Below are 20,678 nucleotides of genomic sequence, written 5' to 3'. Positions count from 1 at the left end.
CCAGTTGTATAATAAAAAGTGAAAATTGAGTCCTTATTGATTAGTGCGATTACCATGGTTTTTCAGCAGGCATGAATTTGATATGAAATCGAACTCGTTACGGTGCATTTTCCACAAGTTGAAATCTCTCGCTTTGCATCTTCTCTGTACTTTCTGTAATGAGCAGCTTTTCTCAGGGATTCCTTTGCTGCGATAAGAATTTGCCGTTGTGGTTCACAAGCCGCATGCCTGTTTTGTTTCCTAGAGAATTAAGATACCACCAACCCACAGTGACAATACCATTCTCACTGATGTGTTTGCTAAAGTCAGAGCTCAAGAGCCTTGTTGTGAGAGAGCCCTGCTCCAGTCTCTGGTCGTCAGGGCCCGAAACAGCTGGTTGGGGTTTTGGAGGTCGGATGTCTTCACTGGGAACACTTTCCAACCAAGACAGTCTTTGTTCTTGCAATTCCTACAGTCATTAAGACTTCAAATAAATGGGTCCTAACACCCAAGATGGCAAATGGAAAGCTGTGTCTTTCCTGTGGTGCTGTGAGTGTTAACTGAGACAATGTAGTAGTGTTCCAGTGGAAGACAGTAGAGAAACAAAAAGGTTAAATTACAAAAACAAACCTTAGAACCAAATGTTTTGATCAAAGTTAGTCATCCTTTTTAATGGAAAAGGCACAACATTCACCGGCTTTCCAAAGTGTCGGGAAGTAATATCCTTTTTTTTGAAAAGAACAGTTTATTCAATTAAAATTTTAATTAAAAAATTTAAGCACACATTTGAGATATTAGCATAACGAACCTCTAGATATCCATCGAAGTTCAGCATAATTTATTTGTTTAAGGGTTTACAGTGTTTATTAGATCCTTTCCAAAGAAAATCACTTTAATAATACAAAATCTTTGTTTTGCCTTTCTGCACAGAAACGGACCAATGGACTTCGAAGAACCTCCCGACAGGTGGATCCAGGTGTGTTTCTGTTTACACGTCTATAATTATGACTTAGCTAAGTGACTAGGAAAATATGTGGGACTTGCTGTAGAAAGCCAGGCAGAGTATCGGCCTTTGTTCCTCACAGTTTGGTACACAACGTGTGCCCGGGAGGCAGCGGTCTAACGTGTCAATCATTTACGTGACAGGGTCACCTGGTGAATAACCGGCAGTAACACTCGTTCCACAGTCAGCAGTTGAGCTGGTTATTTGCTTTACTGAACAGCCTCAGGCTGCCTGGTTATTGCTCCCTCACCCAACACACTCGCCCTGTTCCCTCCCAAACCTGGGAAGAGAATCAACCAGCACTGAAAAATTAGCATTTTCTGCAGGGCTGGGGGAGCTCTTAAACTGGATAACACCGGTACCCTCCCCACTTGGAAAAATATTTTTCTTTGTCCTGTATGTCAACTACTGTGTAGTGGAAGAGAGAACGGAAGCACTCTGTCTGTCTGCAGGGAGAACTGCGTTGTTTTGCACTGAACATCGAGAGGTTTGGCGTGTCATTATTTTAGTGCCATTATTTCGTCATCCGTTAGGCAATGCCTGCCACAGTTTAATTCCCCACGATCTGTCACGTGTAATACAGGGTCATAATATCGTGGGTTAAAGCCCCTCATGGCTAAAAGAGCCCAAATGTGGCTACTTGCCAATAGATGCAGTGGAACATGAAGTATGGTCCTGCCGGAAAATAGTCCGGACTGTTGTGTTTCCACATCCCTGACTGTGTGCGCCTGTGGTGTAGAGTTGAGCCTTCCGAGCATTGTAACTTCCAGCTGGAACCCCACCCAGGGTACCACGACGGTTCACCGGTTTATTGGCTGCCTGCGAAGATTTATGGAGCTTTGTTGCCTCTGGCTAGAAATGGCTTCACTTGCTTCCTGAGCTCTGTTTTGGTCTTTTAACCACAGAACAAAATTGAGGCCATTTAAAAAGCAACAACAACAAAAAAAAACAGGGTTTCTTGTTGACTTTTGCATAGTTCTAACTTTCCAAGACACTACCCTTGGCAGAAACTTCTGCAATAATATTTAGAAAAAGTGCTTCTGTTTCGTAGGAGTGTATGACTGGGAGTGTAATTTTTTTTTCTTATTTTGTGGGGGTTGTGGTATTTCTGTTTCAAAAAATTATCTATAATGAAAATATCAATAAATATTTTAAAAATACTTTCTCTTCTATGAGGATTTTCATTTAGTAACCCCCAACAGGAAAATGCATTTCTTTGTTTATGTTATGTTTATTTCTTTGTTTCTTTGTTATGTGTTAATAGTCAATAGTACATTTGACTATTAATAATTTACATTATAGCCAAAAATTTTAGGGGCCTTTAGGTTATTTAAAGGGAGACATAATGAATTCACAGGTTATAAATATGACCACAGGTTGTAAAAGCGGACCACAAAAAACCGTTTATCCTCCTTTATCTTAAAGGTGATGGCTATGTATAGGTATAACTCTTCTAATATTCCTTTTTCCTGTTTGTCCAAAGATTTGTCCAAAGATCGTGAAAGACTTCATGAAGAATAAACTTAGAAATACAAAAGAAGTAGTATTATATGTTACATTTGTAATTCTATCTATCTGAGATCTTTCCATTTTATAATAAATATCTGAGTGTTTTTATCATTCATCCACACTTTTGAAAAAAACGAACAAATAATTAGTGGTCTTTCCTGTTGTAGCTCTTACAGTGATGCCAAGTATTTCTCCCTGTAGGTGGCTGTTAATGTCAGCCTGGAATTGTGTGTTTATGGTTGGTTGCCTTTCGGATCTTTGCCACTTTCTCGCTTTCTTGTGGCAACTTGCAGAGCTTTTTTGTTCGGAGTTAACCCTTGCTTGTAGCGGGCTTCCTCTGCGTCCATACCCACGTGGTGGTAGTTCCGTGGGTTTCCACAGCTATGTGAGATTTCTCACTCCCAAGAAGTTTAAACTAGGGATTGGTCAGACTGAGGCTTCCTGGCCACGGGCAAACCTCTTCCAAGGGCATTACCTTCTGTGAGTGCTTTTCCTATGCAGTTCCTTTACATTTTCTCTTCCAGCTAATTTAGCTGACTTCTCCAGGTGCTAACACACTGTCTGCTCCCCGGGGCCTCACTTGGGGTATTGTAGAAAAAAGTGATTAAATAATTTGGGGGGATTAGATGTAACCACTTTACCGGATCCCAATTTCAGAGCCACATGCAAAGGTAAATGGTGTATCTGCCCTGGAGACCTTTGGTTTTGGAAAAGAACTTAATGCATATTTCTTCGGGTAGTAGGTGCTTCATACATATTTTTAAATGAATGGTTATAACTCGTTCTGAATGCATCGGCTCTCTTGCTTCCTAAATTCTTTGTGCTGACAAAGTGGACCAATGTACTGAAGGTACATGGAATAATCTAGTTGCAGGAGGCACGGCCCTGAGCCACATTGCCTGGGCTGGCCACCCCACAGAACAAAAGCTGTTTACTTGCAGTTGACCTCGGGCTATTTGTGTCCCCTCTGCACCTAGTTTCCTATTTGTGAAAGGAGACCAGGAAAGTCCCTGCCTTACACAGCTGCTGTGAGTTGGTAAGAAATGCTGAGGTGACGATCGCTATGATAATTACTTTACAGGAGAGCATGTTATTTGAGATTGGACATTTTGTCTTGTGTAGGAGAATCAGTAATATTTGCCAGTTATGTCTTTTCAAACAGACCCAGACTTTTATGCTGACTTTCCATGGGAGCTAGAAGTTACCCAATCACAGCCATTTTCAGACTGGCCTTTATCGCGTATCCCACGGCCTCTGTGATATTTCCGCTCATCTTTAAGAGGAGACACCAGCGACATTGGTAGTCCCGAGTTTTTGGTGAAGTTAGTGGTGTTTGTGAGTGCAATAAAGGCATAAAAGAAAGAAAAACTCCTCAGTTTGAAAACATAAATAGCGTATTGGGAAGTTCTTTTCAACCCAGAAAGGCATGAGCTGTAGATGGGCGATGTGACTTGCTGGCGCGTTTAAAGCGTTCATGCTTTACTAATAATGGCAGTGAGCTTTTATAAATAACATTCGCAAATGGCTTTGCAGGTCAGTTTACATTTTCTTGAATGCTGTTGTGTGCTAAGAAGTTTACCAATTTATGATCTTCACTGTTTTTATAAATGTAATAACGGGTTAGATGCAAATGCTGGTAGCTCTTTTGGATTTTTTAAATATAGCAAGGTATTTTCATCAGTTTGTACTTTTCTTCCTGAGACATCAGATGTTAGATTCAGGAAAATAACACTTAGAAGAGACAGATCAATTATTTCAGGAACACGGAGGTGCTGGGCCTTTTTCAAGAACATGAGATCATAAATCTCAAGAAAATCTGAGCACTGGTGTAATATTTTTCACCTCAAGGGGCTCTCAAGGTCAGAGTCACCAATTAAATTTTAATACTGAGCTTGAAAAGTTTCCTCCCGTCTAAGTATAGGACATACGAGATTTAGTTTGCAGGTGGCAGGTCTGTGGGCCAGAATATGTGTCCTTTTAATCACGTCCCTGTTTTCAGACGATCGCTAAATTATCTCTATTTGTGGGATGCATAACATCTTGTATTTAAGTCCACAGTCACTAGTGTTTAAAAAATTCAGGTCAGTGTTCGGTGTTGAGCTCGCTGAAGATTAGACAAAGTAGAGGGAGATGAATGTACCTCATCTCTCTGATCTCAGGTTACTCAGGTGATTTGTGATAACCTTGAATAGCAAATGAGCAGATAATGGTTCAATTGATAAGGTTCTTCTGTGTGCTCCTCTGAGGCTGTTGATTGCAAAGAGAAGTGTGGCTTGGAGACACTGTCTTGTTTTCGCAGGAGATATTTTAACTATTTCTGGCAGAGTCAACGGCTGCTTTCCCTTTCAGGTGGTAGCCTTGATATAAAATTCCATTCCTATTCTTTTTTTCAAAAAGATTTTACTTATTTATCTTTAGAGAGAGTGGGAAAGGGAGGGAGGAAGAGGGAAAGAAACGTCGATGTCCAAGAGAAACATTGATCAGTTGCCTCTCCCATGCCCCCAACCGGGGACCTGGCCCTCAACCCAGGCGTGTGCCCTGACTGGGAATCAAACCAGCAACCTTTCCGTTCGCAGGATGAGGCCCAGCCCACTGAGCCACACCAGTCAGGGCCATTCCTATTGTTATTGTACGAAGAAAGGAATTCAGGAACACTCTCTTGCTACTCCAACCGCGATTCCAACTTTGTGTTACGTGGGGCAGTCAGCACCAGCGACGTTGTTAACTAGAAAGCAGGGCTCCTCTCCACCAGGAATTCATATTCTGCCTGAGCAAGGAGACACGGCACAAGTCTTGATTTATGTCTATGAGTAGACATATTAAAGTATTTTATTATTACATTTATCATTTCATGTACTGGTTCACTATGGTGTGGCATAGTGTCATAAAAACAATGAGTGAATAGTCTGATAAACATATAAAAAGATGTAATTATGGAGTAGGTACAGAAGAAGCAAAAGGAATTGGAAAAGAGAGAAGCAAGTGTGAGCTCAAATTGCTTTCCAGCTGGGTCATCTGTATATGTTTCCATTTATATAAATAAAAATTTTACTACAGTGGTTTATTGTATTGAATTAAAATTTATCACAGTTTTCCTTACAGCTTTAATTCCCAAGGACTGAAAAACTCATTTCAAATCTAAACAGAATTGTTGATTTCTTTTAGACATGATTTTAAACATATTGGCATTTGCTGAATAGAGAAATTATATATTTTTAGTTTCTAAATAAAAAATGTTACAGAGAAACATACCAACCCGGGGTTTTTAAAGTCACTGATCTAAAAGTACATTTCATTCTTTCTTTTTCTTTTGTAAGAAGACAGATGTATATCCTTGAAGCCTTTAGTAAATGAACTTCTGTTCATAATAAACGAGTAATAATGTATCCATAGATGATACTGGTTCCATATTAACCAGTCAAACCTAGTTTTGTCTTTTCGATCACCCCTAAAACTAACTTCTCATCCCAGGTAAATCCTAATATAAATATTGGGATCGTAATTGTAAATGTGTGTATTTTCAAATGAAAGAATGGGCTCGAAAGAACTGGGGTAGTAGAAGCCAGTAACTGAGATTCATTGCAGGGAAGTGAGAATGCTGAGCAGCATGTGAGTCCCGGGGAGGCCGCTCTGGTTCCTGCAGCCACCGATTTGTCCTCAGGCTTCTGTGCCGCTGAGGACAATGGGATGCGCGAAGGCCCCGTCCTCTTGTGGTTGTGCCAGGTCTGTCTTTCTCATTCCCTGGGCCAGGAGGACAGGTTTCTGAAAGGCACAGCCCAGTGCCTCGCTCATATCTTTTTTGGTTCCCTTTGTCTTCCTTTCTTCCTTCCGTTCTTTATTTCCTTCCTCCCTCCCTCCCTCCCTCCCTCCCTCCCTCCCTCCCTTCCTTCCTTCCTTCCTTCCTTCCTTTTTTTGGTTTGGGAAGGATTTATTTCTCCCTTTCCAGTCTCTTCTGAGTTCTCAAAGGGTCACAATTGCCGTTGTCTGGCCGGTGGGTCCACGCCTCGCCCAGCTTTTCCACGGCTCCCATGCCTCCCCCTGGGGAGTGGGGTGGGCAACCTTCCAAAGACTCTGAGCAGGGAGGCTGCTGCAGGTGGGAAACGGTATCGGTGACGGGAGTACTGAATAAAAGTTCTGCAGTATCATACACAGAACCGACTTCGGGGTCACTTACGCGCTCCTAACGTATAATTTCTGTTACTATGGTAATGATGTTTTTAGAAAGTAAAGTATACCTCTGTAAAGTTTTAGAAAAAAGTTCTGAAAGGGAAGTCTCAAACTTGGTGAGCTGGTTTTCACGTGTTATCAGGGATAACACCTTCCTTACTTGGAAGGTCAAGTGCGACAGGCTGGTCTCCCTTTGCCCTACCGATGGCCCTGGTAGTGAAAGCTATTCTGTTTCAGAAGAAAAAGAACGTGCTGTGTAATGCTAAGTAGACACAAACTTTAGAAATTCCTATTGGGCCAACAACCTGTGAGCACCAAATAACCTAACTTTAGAGGTTTAGCGGGAAGTAAGATAAACGAAAGCAAGCAGGTGAGCCAAAACTTACTGTCTTCAAGTAACAATATTTGGTACCAGTCAAGTCCATCTGATACCAGGAAAAAGGACATTGATAAGGTAATCTTGAATATCATCATTGCTTATAATCTTATAATACTATAGTTCTAATATATAAATAGTGAGAATGATTATCAAATTAATTTGAACCTCGGAGTGCAGGGTGTGGAATTTCTGCCACAGTGACTCACATTGGCAATTATCTACCTTGCAGTGCATTCGAATCAAGTTGACTTTTAAATTTTTAATTTAAATGAGAAGGAAAGCTTATGTTGGGTTCTTATTTTGACAGATAGTTTTTCTTTGGAGACTGCTTTTTTTTCCTGCATAGATATTAGAAATATATGGAGGTTCCCCTGTCTTTGAGGAAGTTGGAATTGGGTTGGAAAGATAAGATATGCAAACGAAAAACCTGTTGAAGGATAACACTGTGGGTAGACAGACGATGGCCCACCGAGTGCATGGAGTACATTCTGAATGGTGCAGTTGGCGGGAAAGGCTGAGCAGGGAAAACCCACTGTGCACCTGAGACCAGGAGGCAAATAGCTAACGAGTAAGCACATCAGGCGCAGTGAATTGGCACAGAACCGCTGATGTTAGTTAACCCTTGTCGGTGTGTTTGCTGCTCGGTTTGGGTCAGCTCAGTTGTCTGTCTAAAGCATACCCAGTACGCTCTGTTTTTATTTTTGTTTATTTTTTTAACCTTATTTTTATCATTGATGCTATTACAGATGCCCCCATTTCCCCTGCTTTGCCCCCCTCCTCGAAGCCCCTGCCCCCCTTCCCTCTGGCCCTCACCACAGTCGTCTGTGTCTGCGGGTTATGCACATGTGTTCTTTGGCTCGCCCCTCCCTCTTGGGTTTGTCAAGTGATACAAACCCGTTTCAAACTAGTTTAAGAGGAAAAGAAAAAGTGTGAGGGACTTTCTGGCTCAAGCAGGAAGTCCAGAGTGTTTTGGCTTCAGGCAGAGTTGGAACCAGGGGCTGAAAGGGTATCAGGGTTTCATTTCTCCCTGTGTCTCAGTTCTGCGTTCTTCTCCGTTGGCTTCCTGCTGACAGACCCCTCATCTGGAAGCACAGTTGACCACTAGCAGGCCTCAGTATACATTGTCCCACAGCTAATAATCACAGGGAAAACAGAACACAGTTTCCCCAGGAAATGGAGCAAACCTCTCAGAAAGGCTTTTAATTGGCCTGGCCTCCACCATCTGCTCCTCTCTGAGGCAGTGGCGGTAGCTGAGGCGGCTGGCTGACCTGGCTGCTATGCCAGCTTCCAAATGGGAGCTGGGCTGACCCGGCTTGTCCTCGTGAAATTTTTCTGTAGGAAGGAAGGGCTCTGTTCACAAAAGAATGGGGAGGGAAGAAGATTGGTGTGAGCAGGTTATAAGGAACATCTGTTGCAGTGTGGCTGGGTTTTCCACCTCTCCCACCTTGTCCCTGGTCCATTTGTAGGCTCCTCTGCTTGACTGTTTTCTGGTGGCAAAAGAGGAAAAACTGGTAGGTCGAACCTAAAATGGAAACTGCAGAATCCCACCAAAGGCATGTCCTTACTGAAAGCTTTAATTTGCAGGGATACCAAGAAAACAGTCGTTTTTTGCCTCACAATAGCCTCTTGTAACCCCATCATCGTATCTAAAATATCCACCTGAAATTCTCCTTTGGACCTCGCAGGAACTGTGTTTCTAGGAAGGGACAACCCTTTGTTCCACTCTTTCCTACTCCTGTGTGAGTGTGGGTCGGTCCTGCAGGTTAGAGACCTGGAGAAACAGGCCCTGACAGCACGGTGGGTGGAGGCAGGGGTCGAGGTGCCCTCCGTGCTGGAGGGGTCAGTGTGGGAATGCCGCAGAACCAGGCAAGGCAGCCCTTGAGGCGTTAAGTTTAAGCCACAACCTGCCTCTGTGGCAGTGAAGGCATAACGAGGAGAGAAAGAGAAGGAAAACCTTTCTTAGTTTTGTCTGCAGGAGGTGTCTGCACTGATGTTGACACTTCTAGCCCCGGAGGCAGCCCTGTGCAGGGGTTTCGCCTGAGGGCTCTGCAGTGGGGTAGGTCGGGGTAGTGTCCTGCCTTCCCCTTCCTCCGTGCAGGGTCTCTGTGTCATCATCTCTAAAATGGGGCAACAGCAGCAGACACACCTCCTACTGTCCTGGGAAGCTTACAAGAGTTAATAAAGCATTTTTCAACACGTTCTCGCACACAGTAGGTGCTCTGGGAAATGGCAGTGGCGGGGATGGTTATCATGACTTCATACACTCTCCTGTATCGAGTTTCTGTTGCTGCGCCACAAGTTACCGTGCTTTTAGCAGCTTGAAACAGCACGCAGGTGTTATCTCCCAGTTTCTGTGGGCCAGATATCAGGGCGCCGGGGAGCTGGGCCCTCTGCTTCTGGCTTTCTCACAAGACCTCGCCGGAGGTGTTAGCAGAGGCTGCATCTCAAGGTTCAATTGGGGAAGGATTCACTTCCCAGCTTGTTTAACTACGTGGTGGCGGGACTCAGTTTCTTTGAGGCTGTTGAGCTGAGGGCCTCAGTCCCAGCTCGTGGTCAGCCCGAGGCTATCTCCCGTTCTTAGCCTCATGGACCTCCCCCGTGTGACTGCTTGCTTCGCTAAAGGGTACACACCAAGAAGGTGACAGTCTCCTAGCAAGGTGGAGATTAAAATCCTGCGTAACACGCCCACGGAAGTGACATCCTTTCCCGTTTCTCTCAACAAGAGGCAAGTCACAGGCCCTGCCTGCGTGAGGGGAGGGGAGTAAACGAGCTTTGAATAGCAGGAGGTAGGGGTTCCTGGGGTTTGTTTTAGGGCCTGTCTGCCACAGACTCGTAGAGGAGATAATGCTGTTTTTCAGTGGAGGAAACCACAGCTCTGAGAAGTTAAGGGACTCGCCCAGGGCCACACAGCAGCGGGCTGGTGCCAGGATGTCACTGCAGTGTTCGGCTCCGGGGCCTCATTCTTCCCGAGGTCTTTTGTGTACCCTCCTACGCCCAGCTGCGGATAGAGGGTTGCGCACGTCCTGGAGTTGGTCCCTACGGTGCAGGGCAAGTGAGCGGTGCGGTGGCTTTTGCAGAGTTCATTAGTGGCTGCTGTTACAGGGCCGATTTATGGGCGATTTTATTTTATGCATTCTTAATTTTGAAAATATTAATCTGAAATTGCTACAGTGTTTCAATTAATTTGGATGATAAAAACTGAGCACCAGAAGAATCCCTAGCAGAAGATAAGGCAGCTAATTAGAGGTTCTAAAACAAACAATTGTGGACCCGGCAGGGCAACCTGAGGGGTGGGGGGCACCCGCCACACTCGCTCTGTTTGCGGCCTTGGAATGGAGAGAGTGACTCCAGGCAGTCTTAATATTAAACTCAAATGCAGCTGAATTTTTAAAAAAGCCTTCTTAAGGAGTTAACTGTCTAAATTAACATATAATTTTTAAATGTCATGCAGTTCTGGAAAACAGCTTTCAGATTATTTTGGAATGTTTTGGATAACTCTTGTAATGGTGACAGAAGTACAATAATTAATTGTTATCAAATTATTTTTCATCTCATTTATGATATTTCATACTTTTCATACATATTGTTTTACTTTTTCTCTGAATTTAAAGGTAAGACAACACATAGTTCTCTTTTTTAAAAAATAACAATTGGCCTTATTTGACACATTAGAGTTTTGAAGTTTGAAAAATGTATTCTAAAAATATTAAGAAAATCTAAGGAAGTATAGCAAAATTTTCTGGACAGGTTTCCTGTAACCACTCCCTTATATAATCACCTTTACCCTTTTATTTTGTTTCACATTCCCGCACCCCCCCCCAGTACTTTGTTTAGTGTCGGGGGGCAACATAATTTTATTAAACATTTGTATTTTCAATGTGGTACTCTGTCTTTATCACTTAATGTTGTTTTGTGAGCATATTTGTTTATTCATTTGTTCATTCAACCATTTGACAAGTCTGCAGGCTCGGTGTTAAAATTTCAAGGATGAGCAAGATGTACTTTCCTTACACAGTACACGGGGTCCTGGAGCTGAGGTCAGCTCTGACAGCAGGGGCAGGCAGGGCGCTGCTGGAAAGGGACACGGGCTCCAGGGAGGTGACATCAGGAAACAGTGTCTAAACTGAGACCCAGGAAGTGAGTAGGAGGTCAACAGCATGTGAATGGAGGCGGCCAAGGCCCTGCGTTCGGGGAAGCATGGAATGGCTGGGGTTGGAGAGGGAGAGCTGTGCATGATGGGAATTGAGAGGCAGCCAAGGCAAGGTCTTGGTTAATCCACATCGAGGAGTCTGACGTCCTGCTCTGGAGCAGAGCACGCCGCTCAGCCAGAAGGGTGACAGGGTCAGCGGGGTCTGGCTCAGAGGTCATCCTAGGCACGCAGTGAGGGGCACCTTGAGTCACTCAAGTCTTCAAAAAATGTGAAACGGTTTCTGCATAATTTGCTGTTGGACGGTAGCCTTTCTAATTTCCATTATTATAAATGCTACTTTGAGGGGTTTCTGTACATGAGTATCTTTGCTCAGAGGGCTGGTTATGATTGTTGAAAATGGGGTAAGGGAAGTAGAACTTCTGGGTCAACACATGACTTCCTTGATTCTAGATATATATGTTGCTAAATTGCCCTTTAGAAATATTACATTGAATTATGTCTCCACCATTATTGATGTATGAGACTATGACTTACAGTATGCATACCAAAACAGTGTAATTTTTGCCCTGGCCAGTGTGGTTTAGTTAGTTGGAGCATCGTCTCATAATTGAAAGGTTGCAGGTTTGATTTCCAGTCAGGGCAGGTACCTAGGTTGTGGGTTCGATCCCCGCTTGGGGCACGTACAGGAGGCAGCCAATTGATGTTTCTCTCTCTCCCTTCCTCTCTTTCTATAAGCCATGAAAAAATGTCCTCGGATAAGGATTAAGAAAAAAAAAAAAAACCAGCAGCATATTCCTTTGTATTTTAAGTCATTCCATTAGAAAAGTATGTTACTATTCATATGGTATCTCAGTGGTTTATAGCATAACGTGAACTTACTTGATTTCCAGTGATACAGATTCTCTTTAATGTTTATTGGCTATTGGTATCATTCTTTTCTCTGTTTATACCTTACCTGTTTTTCTGTTCAGGATTTAGTGCTTTCATATAGTATCAACCTTCATTAAGAAGTACTTCTGGCTTAGTATTTGTTTCTATATAAAGTTTTACGTTTGCATGTGGTCATAGTGATTGGTATTTTATACATGGTCTTTTTTGGGTTGTTGTTGCTTCCATACTTAGGAAGATCTCTCCTTCTGAATTCTGTTAAATACTGACTTCTAGTCTCATTGTTTGATTTGTGTAGCATTGGACCCGTGCCCTTTAACTTATTTGTATTTAAGTAGTAGGTTAAAATTCTGTGAGCAGTTCTGAAATGTACATCAACGTATTTTTAAGGATTTATAGTACAAGATTTTACAAAATTTAAGTTTGCCTTTTTATCTGTTGTTTGACATCCATGTTACATTGTGTACTTTTTATTTTGTGCTTTATTGAGTACATATTTGGCTCAGATCTTAAGTTATCTTGTATAAAATATGTCACAATATATGGTCTGTATAGATTGAAAGGGAATACTGTTTTAAACAAATACAAGCATGTAATGTTGAGATTTTTAGGCCTTTCTGTTTGTAAACTATGACAAACTAGCATTACTTCTCCCAAGCCTTTTTGGAAGTAGGAGGAGGAAATATTTTGTGGCTCTATGAGTTCCAAGTATCTCCATGGCTCTCCTTTTCTCTCAAAAATACACATCTTCCTTAATTTTACCAATCTCATCTTAATTCACACAACTACTCTTGGAGCTGAGATGAGACCTCTGCTTTTAATAGCTCTGTGGTTTTTAACAGTATTTGTTATCAGAGTAAGAAAATTTCAATTTCTGCTTTATTTGAAAGATGCCGTAGGCAAGCCCTTACTTCCAAAGCAGTGTGGAAATTCTGTATTTTACAGCTTTAATCTAGGAAGTTTTATACATTGCCATGAAAACAGTAGGTGTTTAATAAATAGTCTTTCTTGGGGAAGCCAGTTGCAAGCAGGTAGAATAACGGCTTTGGTGTCCTACCTGGCACATTGCTCCCGAAGGTCTGTTCAGGGAATGTGCCTTTGGATGTGCAGAGGCCGACAGTTTGTGGGTGGCTTCCTGTTATTTCCAGTGGCCCAAAGGAGAAGCATCTGATGCTTTTAACTCAGAGCCGAGCTTTCCTTCTTGAGACTGAGAATTCTCTTTCAGTTTGGTAGGAGCACGTAGACAGGGTTAGACGGACAAAAAAGGAAAATATTCGTGTGTCTCTCCACCCCCACCTGCTATTCTAGTACTAATAGTATAGCTTTTTAACTCCCAGTGGAAGAAATTTGCCATTTAAAACATGCGATGCTATGTTTTGGGGACCCCATATTTTAAAAGTTATGTATCTTCCATTTACATTCAAGCAGCGTCCAAGAACAGAATCTGGCCAATGGTTTTTAAAAAATGAAATGGCAACACCTTCTTGGAATCTGACTGCTCAAGGGAGGTTTTTTTTTTGCCTAGCAAAGCAGGAAGAAATTGGAAAAAAGCATATGGACTCACATGGAGCATATGATGTATTTTCAACTTGAATTGGCACTTTACCCATATTTGTAGTGTGACTTAACATTAATTTTGGTGAAGCCTCTAGATTTGAGAGAGAGAAAAAAGTCTCTCTCTGGGACTAAATCAACGTTTGTGGCATATCATTAATCACTGCCTTACGTAACCGCCGTTCTCACCTGAAGAGAAGCCAGTGGATGAGGAGAGTTTATGATGTTAATGCCAAATGCGGGCCTTGCCTCTCCGAAGGAGAGTTCATTAATCATCATCGAAGCTTGAGAACAAACACACCGCGTGTCTCCTGCCAATTTTTACCAATAACATTTCCGAAAGGCAAAAAACTCCCCTGTTTTCCTATTTTCTCAAACCTTCACCTGAAAAGGCTTTAATGTGGCCGCTGTTTGGTTTGCGAGAATGTTACGGAAATGTAACACACTCTGAGAATGCCCGTGCGTAGGGTATCGCAGTGAAGTGTGCTGGTTGAGTTTGGGCACCTGAATCAGAGGAAACTGGAGTCAGGTTCCTGGCTCAGCTGCTTCCTGCCCCTGTGGTTGTGACACGGACACGCAAGGATGTGTGTGGTACGGGGTAACTGGCCAGTACCAGGCGCCGACAGAAATTTGGTAGGAAGCAGTGTGGACGTGGAGTTTGAAAGCATGGGTTTCTGTGTAAACCTTTGGGCGAGTTAATAGCCTCCCCAGCTATTCGATGGAGGCAGAAATAGTCACCTTACCTACATCACAGGATTACCAACCGGCACGAGTGAGCTAATGCTATAATCAAAATAAAAAACTGAACCTCGTCATGACGTACAAGCTAGTGTAATAAGATAAAAATAAGTGCCAAATTGTGGAATCTTCATTATTTTCATGTACTGCAGCCTCTCAGTGTTAGAATTATGTGGCCGATTAGTCATTTTGGTGGAATTTAGGTCAGCCCTATAGATATTACATCCTCTATGCAGTTTGTTTCTTACCATTTACTGTAAATTTTACTGCTTCTTTAAAATAATTGTCTTCACATCTTTTTTCCTGTCTCCTAATTTTAAAAATTATTTACAAATAAGAAAAAATAATGCATAACATAGTACTTAACTGGTAGATGAAAGCAATGACAATCTAAAAAAATGTAATAATACAAACCACGTGTGAGGAAACAGATGCACCAATTGGCACGATCCTAAATCCAAAAAAAAAAACAATGACATACAAGAAAAGGAGGCTCCTGTCTACTTTTGTTTTTAATCTGTTGGCTACCAAGTATCAGAGGAAGGGGAGAATCCGTGGCAAAATTTCCAGGCCCTTCAGAGGACATGGCGATTTCTCACCTCACCCTATTTGAAGATGCACCCTTTCTTGTTCCTTCTGTGGCCCCTTTTGTTGGAAGCATTGTTGAAAGCCAAGAAGAAGGAAAACATTGGCAGGTCACAGTGGAGGATGCAGCTGTGAGGTGCTGGAAGATCACAGAAGACAGGCAAAGGGGGCGAGCAGCACCAGTAGCGGGGTGGCTCTTTTTGTTCCCATAAATAACGAATATTATAATAGAAGTAAAAAGCAAAGTAAAAACATAAAGAAGAGACCATAAGGACATGAAGCCAGGCTTAGGGGTTTTTTTTCCTCGAAGGAAGAGGTTGAGCCCCGTAGACCAGCAGGAGGTCTAAAGCGAGGATTTTTTTTTTGTCTCCAGTTTTAAATACCACTGACCTAACTGGTTTTTCTTTTCTCCCTCTGATCTCCTTGACCTTATTAACAGCTCTTGACTTCCCCCCTGGGGATGTTCTCTGCATAGTCAGCACTGACTCCCTCAGAAATCCGGGCCCCACACCCTGATTACTAAAGAGCAGGAGAGAATTTGAAGGGACACGTGGCCATGAGTCCCTTGGGAACTGATAGGATGCTTCTGTAATAAGACTGCCAGCCAGAAGCCAAAAGTTCCACTTAATGTGCAGCCATCCAGATAGTAGGTTTCGCTGGAAAATGTGGAGATACGATGAAGCCTTAGGAATTCCTAGTGAACCGCCTACCTTCCTTTGAGAGTGCATTCTTCTAGAATGGTCACGTTCCTCCTTTCCAGGTCGCACAGGCCTAGATTCTGGGACCTTGCGCTAAGTATTTTCTCCTTTCGCTACAATAAGGGAAAAGTTGATGGCTGGTTTGTCTTTCGTGCTTTGCATTTCATGTAAACCACAACGTTAAATTCTTACACATGGCTTCGTACATTAGCGTGTTGGGGAAGTAGGCGGGTGAGTCCTGGGGTGACATTTATTCAGGTACTAGGATGAATAAGTGTACTTTTTAATTCTCACAAGAAAACCTATGAGGTCGATACATGCTCATTTTACAGATCAGAGAGCTGCCTGAGAGTTGCAGGCAGGTACCCGAGTTCACATGAGTTATAGACACTGAAGCAGAGCTTTTAACCACAGGTTTATAAAAAACATACAGAAATTTAACCACGAATGCATTAGGTGTGTTTAACTCATTGGAGAGTCTTAGGAGGGCACATTCACTAAATTAGTGCCCTTTATCCAGTGTTTCATGCTGTGGCCAGGGTGGCCTCAGACGTAGGTCAAGCCAGGTGCTCAGGGGAGGAGGGGGTGGAAGTGAGGTGAGCTCAGCTGTGGGGAAAGACTTCTGGTCCGGGGGAGAAGAATAAGCCCTTGGAATTGCGAATCGCAAGAGGTAGGAGGCATGGGGCCTTGATGCCAGGGCTTGTGGGCAAAGGGGGTTTTGTGCTTGCATGAATGTCTGGGTCCTGGGCGAGGAAGGCCCTGGGAAGGGCTTTTCTGAAGGGCCCCAATTGGCAAGGAGGAGTCGATAGGCAGGTAAACGGCCCCTTGAGTGCACACCAACCTCGAGTCACGAGTCACGACAGGTTAGCGAGGAAGGAAGGTCATGCCGTGTAGCACGCTACATCTTTCATTAGACTGTCTTTGCTTTGACTTCAATAGGATTAGGTAATAAAATCATAGCCAAACATCAGGAAATGACCCTGAACTAATGGAATAAGTGCTGCTCCTGTTTATTCTTTATACATGTGGGCTTTTCCCCTTAATGTGTTCATTAGGATTTGTGGAGAAAACAGATGTGAGGCATGACTTTGGCGTTTCAGATCATTTATAGACGTTGATTATGTTCTCCTGTCTTGTGCTTTACTGTTGGTCCTGCCGGCGTGTGTATAATCACCACATAAACCGTCGTCTGTCCAGGGTCTCAATCCTCAGCGACATGGTATTCTTTTTAATACATCTGTTTACACCCTTTGCGTAAAAATCGCATCAAATTTCTCAGGCACATCTGGAGACCTTGCTGGATTGTATTTCCTGCGTTGTCGCCCCGCTAAGTGCAGGGTGTAGGAGGGAAGACGCTAAAAGGAATTAAGAAATTAGGCTTTGGATCTTCTGGCCAAGATGGTGGAGTGCTCATCTCCTCTCATGGCCACCTCAGAATTACAACTAAATTATAGACCAGCCGACCTGGAGAGGCCCCTGCAGACTAGCTGAACAGAACTCCTGTAACTAAGGATATAAAGAAGAAGCCACAGTGAGACTGGATTGAAATTCAAACAAAGAAATGAGGCTTTGTTGTTGGCGTCACCTGGCTCAATGCTTTGCTCTGCCTCTTAGCGGTGCACCTTTGGGAAGCTGGTCAACCTGTTTTGCCTTCCTCCACCCTCACTTGAGTAGGGGTTAAATTGCTATCCACCTGCCAGAATTGCTGTGTGTGGCTCAACTTGGGGAACACGAGCCCAGTGTCTGGCTCTCTGTAAGCACTTAATAAGGGACGGCTGTTGTCATCACCGCCATCCTTGGGATTCAGGATCTGGTCAGGTATGGAAGGCGAGCTGAGACCTGCAGAGGCAGGACCTGGGCTCCGGGCTCCGGGCTCCGGGCTCCGAGCTCCTGAGGCCCTTGGCAACGCCGTGGGCTTGTTTGTTGTGCTTTTAGGGATCCAGCTCCATGGGAGGCAGGCCTACAAGCGGCTAGCTCTTGCATGTCTCGCTTGTAATGCTTTTGTGAAAATTAATGGTAAGTGGATTCCAGTCCTGCACCCACTATTTACCAGTTCTGTGACTCGGCTCAAATCACTTAAGTCCTCTGACCCTCAACTTCCTCTTCTTTAAAATGAGGGTCGGAATAAGATTCCCTTTATAGGATTATCATGGGGCTTAAATGAATTAATGTACATTAAGCTCTTAGAACAGGGCCTGGCACATGGTATGTGCTATGTAAGTTTTAGCTGCTGTTATGTTTTTGAAGTAAAATATTTTCAGTGATCTTGAGATACCAGTAGAAGCGTGTCATACACGAGCTAATTATAGCAGTGAAGAGGCTACAGAGAGACGTTAGGAGAATGCTGACTGTGTGCCGGGTGGCGGCTGGTTCTGCAGCGTCAGGACGGGAAGCCAGGCCCAGCCGGGCCATCTCAGAGGAGCCTCGGCTCTGTGCATGCGAGGTGTCCCTAAAATGACTTTCGCAGCAGGAGGCAGCTGGTGGGAATTTCAGTCCATAAATTTAGGAGGGAAAGAAAGCCATTTAAAATGTTTTCTGAAAATCAGCTTAATCCCAACCTTGAGCCTTTCATCCCCACCTCGGAGTTTGAGGATGGTCTGTCCCTGTCCGGCAGGGCCAGCGCAGTGTCTGGCCAGGAGGGGGTCTGAGGCTGGGGCCCCAGCTTTCCTCGGTGCCCAGGTGGCCTTTGAAGTCCTGCCGCCTCCCTGGCGAAGTCTCAGAGCACTGGGACATTCCTGGTGCCCCAGAGCCACACACCTCTGTCTGCTTATCCCTCTGGTCAACCTCCTCCATCCTCGGTTGGTTTGGCCAAAGGTTGACTCTTCTCTCCTCTTCCCTTTGGGACACACTCAGCTTCCTCTCACCAGTAATTCAGGTTTTACAAAGGGCAGGGAGAATTGGGATTCCTAAAAGCTTTTGCTCTCTACCCTACAGTGCTCCTTAAAGCAGGGAAATAAAGACCTTAGCTACCTGCTTATAAGAGAGGGGCCAGGAAAAGACTGTGGGAGCACAGAATTAGTGTCTCAGTAAGCGACTGTGCTACAGAAGTACAGACGGCTGAGTGGGAAGTCAGGAGCCAGGGGGCCCACTGAGCTGCTGCTGAAATAGGGGCATGTGTCCAGGCCTCAGGGATTCCACTCCCTCACCACCTTGCGTGTGACCTCAGGAACTTTCTCAAAAACAAAGGCAAAAACCCCACAAAAAATTCCTCCCCATCCCTACTTCGATTCCGAAATGTGCCCTCCTCTCCTCACAGTTACTACCACCTGCCTTGAAAAATTACATTGACAGATAACACCCATTGCCTTATTTTGCCTTAGCCCGTGTGGCTCGGTTGGTTGGAGCATCATCCTGTGGCCAAAAGGTTGCATGTTCAATCCCTAGTCGGGCTATGTATGGGAGGCAACCAATCGACGCTTCTCTCTCATGGATGTTTCTCTGTCTCCCTTCTTCTCTCTCTAAAAGCAATGAAAAAAATATATGAACATCCATTGCCTTTATTTTGTTGTTTCCTTATTTAGGCATCACTTGTGTGGGCACAAAGCAGAGACAGTGACCGTGTCCCCACACTTTCTGCCTGGTGACTCTTGAATGGGGAGGAATGCGGTTTGTGCACAGTGGTGTCGACAGAGAAGGATCACACCCTCCCTCAGAGTCCGGTCGGGATGGGGGTCCCTGTGAGGACCTGTAGGATCCTGGCCCTGCCCTCAGCAGGGTGGCCACGTGCGGTCAGGGTGTGTGAGACCAGGTGGGCTGTCCCCTGGATTTCCTGGCACGACTGGCGAAGGACAGATGTGTAATGAGTATGCTGTGAGTTCTGGTGACTGAGCTTGGTGCTCCCTCTCCCCGGCTAGATGGATAGGTAACTCCAGGGCCACCACCTGGGCTTGATCTGTGTAATCCCCAGGTGGCTGGCCTGCAGGACACAGATGCCCCAGGAGGGCGGGATGGTGGGTGTGGTCCCCCGAGTGGCGGGGAGGAATGTTTTATCACTGACATTGCTTACAGTCCCTGGCCCATGGGATAAGATGCTCATCTTTTTCATACTCGTACCATAGTATCTGGAACATAGTAGGGGTCCGGGAAATATACAGTGAACTGAATTGTAAGCCCAGCTCTACAGAAGGGACCACTGGTTTCTGGTTTGCAAACTCTCTAACCTCTTTGAAAAGTCGATGTGTGCTTTTTTTATACTTTGGAAATTAAGAGAACGGTTTGTTGTTGAGGCTAGCAGTTCTATTTTCTGTTGTTGTTGTTACATGCTTACTCTTCATGAGTGTGTACAGGGGGTGGCAAAAGTAGGTTTACAGTTTTTCATATAGAAAATAATACAATAATAAATAATAATACAATAATAAACTGTTTTGCATACTCCCAACTGTAAACCTACTCTTGCCCCATCCTTTACATACAATGGGAAGCATTATATTTAAATATTGGTGCATCCACAGCCACTTCGTTAATTTTTTTCTCAGACAGCAAGAACAATGAATATAAGATTCTAAACCCACAGCAATAGAGAACCCAGACATGTTTATGAAGTGATATTCTGATAAGTTTTGTGAGAATCTTCCAGTGCAAACCCTTTGTGTCTAATATCAACTACTCAGAGCTAAATGGAAACAGTCGGAGATTCATTAGGACCCATAATAGCTGGCGCAGAGCATCACCGTAACACTGTTTGCTGGAATTATGAGGGGGATTTGCTGGTGTGAGAAGCCAAAGTAATCAGATTTTCAGCAGAGGGAAACTAGCACCCTCTCCACTTTGCAAATTGGAATTTTTCTGAAACAGTTTTTTTGGAAACACTTTTTGGGGCAATTACCTTGAATCATATTGCGTGTAGTTCTATCACCTTCTCCTAACTTTAATTTGTTTGGTGAAAGAGTTTATACAGTCATGGTTTTTTTGTTTTTAATTTTTACTATTTTTTTCAATCCAAATCTCTCTAGAGTTCAACAATCTAGAAAGAGTTTAAGCTTCCTAAGGACTTAGTTCAAAGTCCTTCCAATGGAATTTTATACACAT

At 43.8% G+C, this 20,678-nt stretch overlaps 1 protein-coding gene across 2 annotated transcripts in view; it reads left to right on the top strand.

Moving 5' to 3' along the window:
* VAV3 (vav guanine nucleotide exchange factor 3) overlaps window positions 1–20,678 on the top strand; it is a 273,882-nt gene that overhangs the window by 195,149 nt on the left and 58,055 nt on the right. For both annotated transcript variants that reach the window (XM_024570427.4, XM_045203367.3), the window contains one exon: window positions 910–955. In XM_024570427.4, the coding sequence (XP_024426195.2) occupies window positions 910–955 (46 nt within the window). The remainder of the gene's footprint in view (window positions 1–909; window positions 956–20,678) is intronic.

Source organism: Desmodus rotundus, chromosome 12 (genome assembly GCF_022682495.2).
Source record: "Desmodus rotundus isolate HL8 chromosome 12, HLdesRot8A.1, whole genome shotgun sequence".
Classification (NCBI taxonomy): domain Eukaryota; kingdom Metazoa; phylum Chordata; class Mammalia; order Chiroptera; family Phyllostomidae; genus Desmodus; species Desmodus rotundus.
Note: the sequence above shows the minus strand (reverse complement) of the source record. Positions and strands in the feature narration are given on the sequence as shown.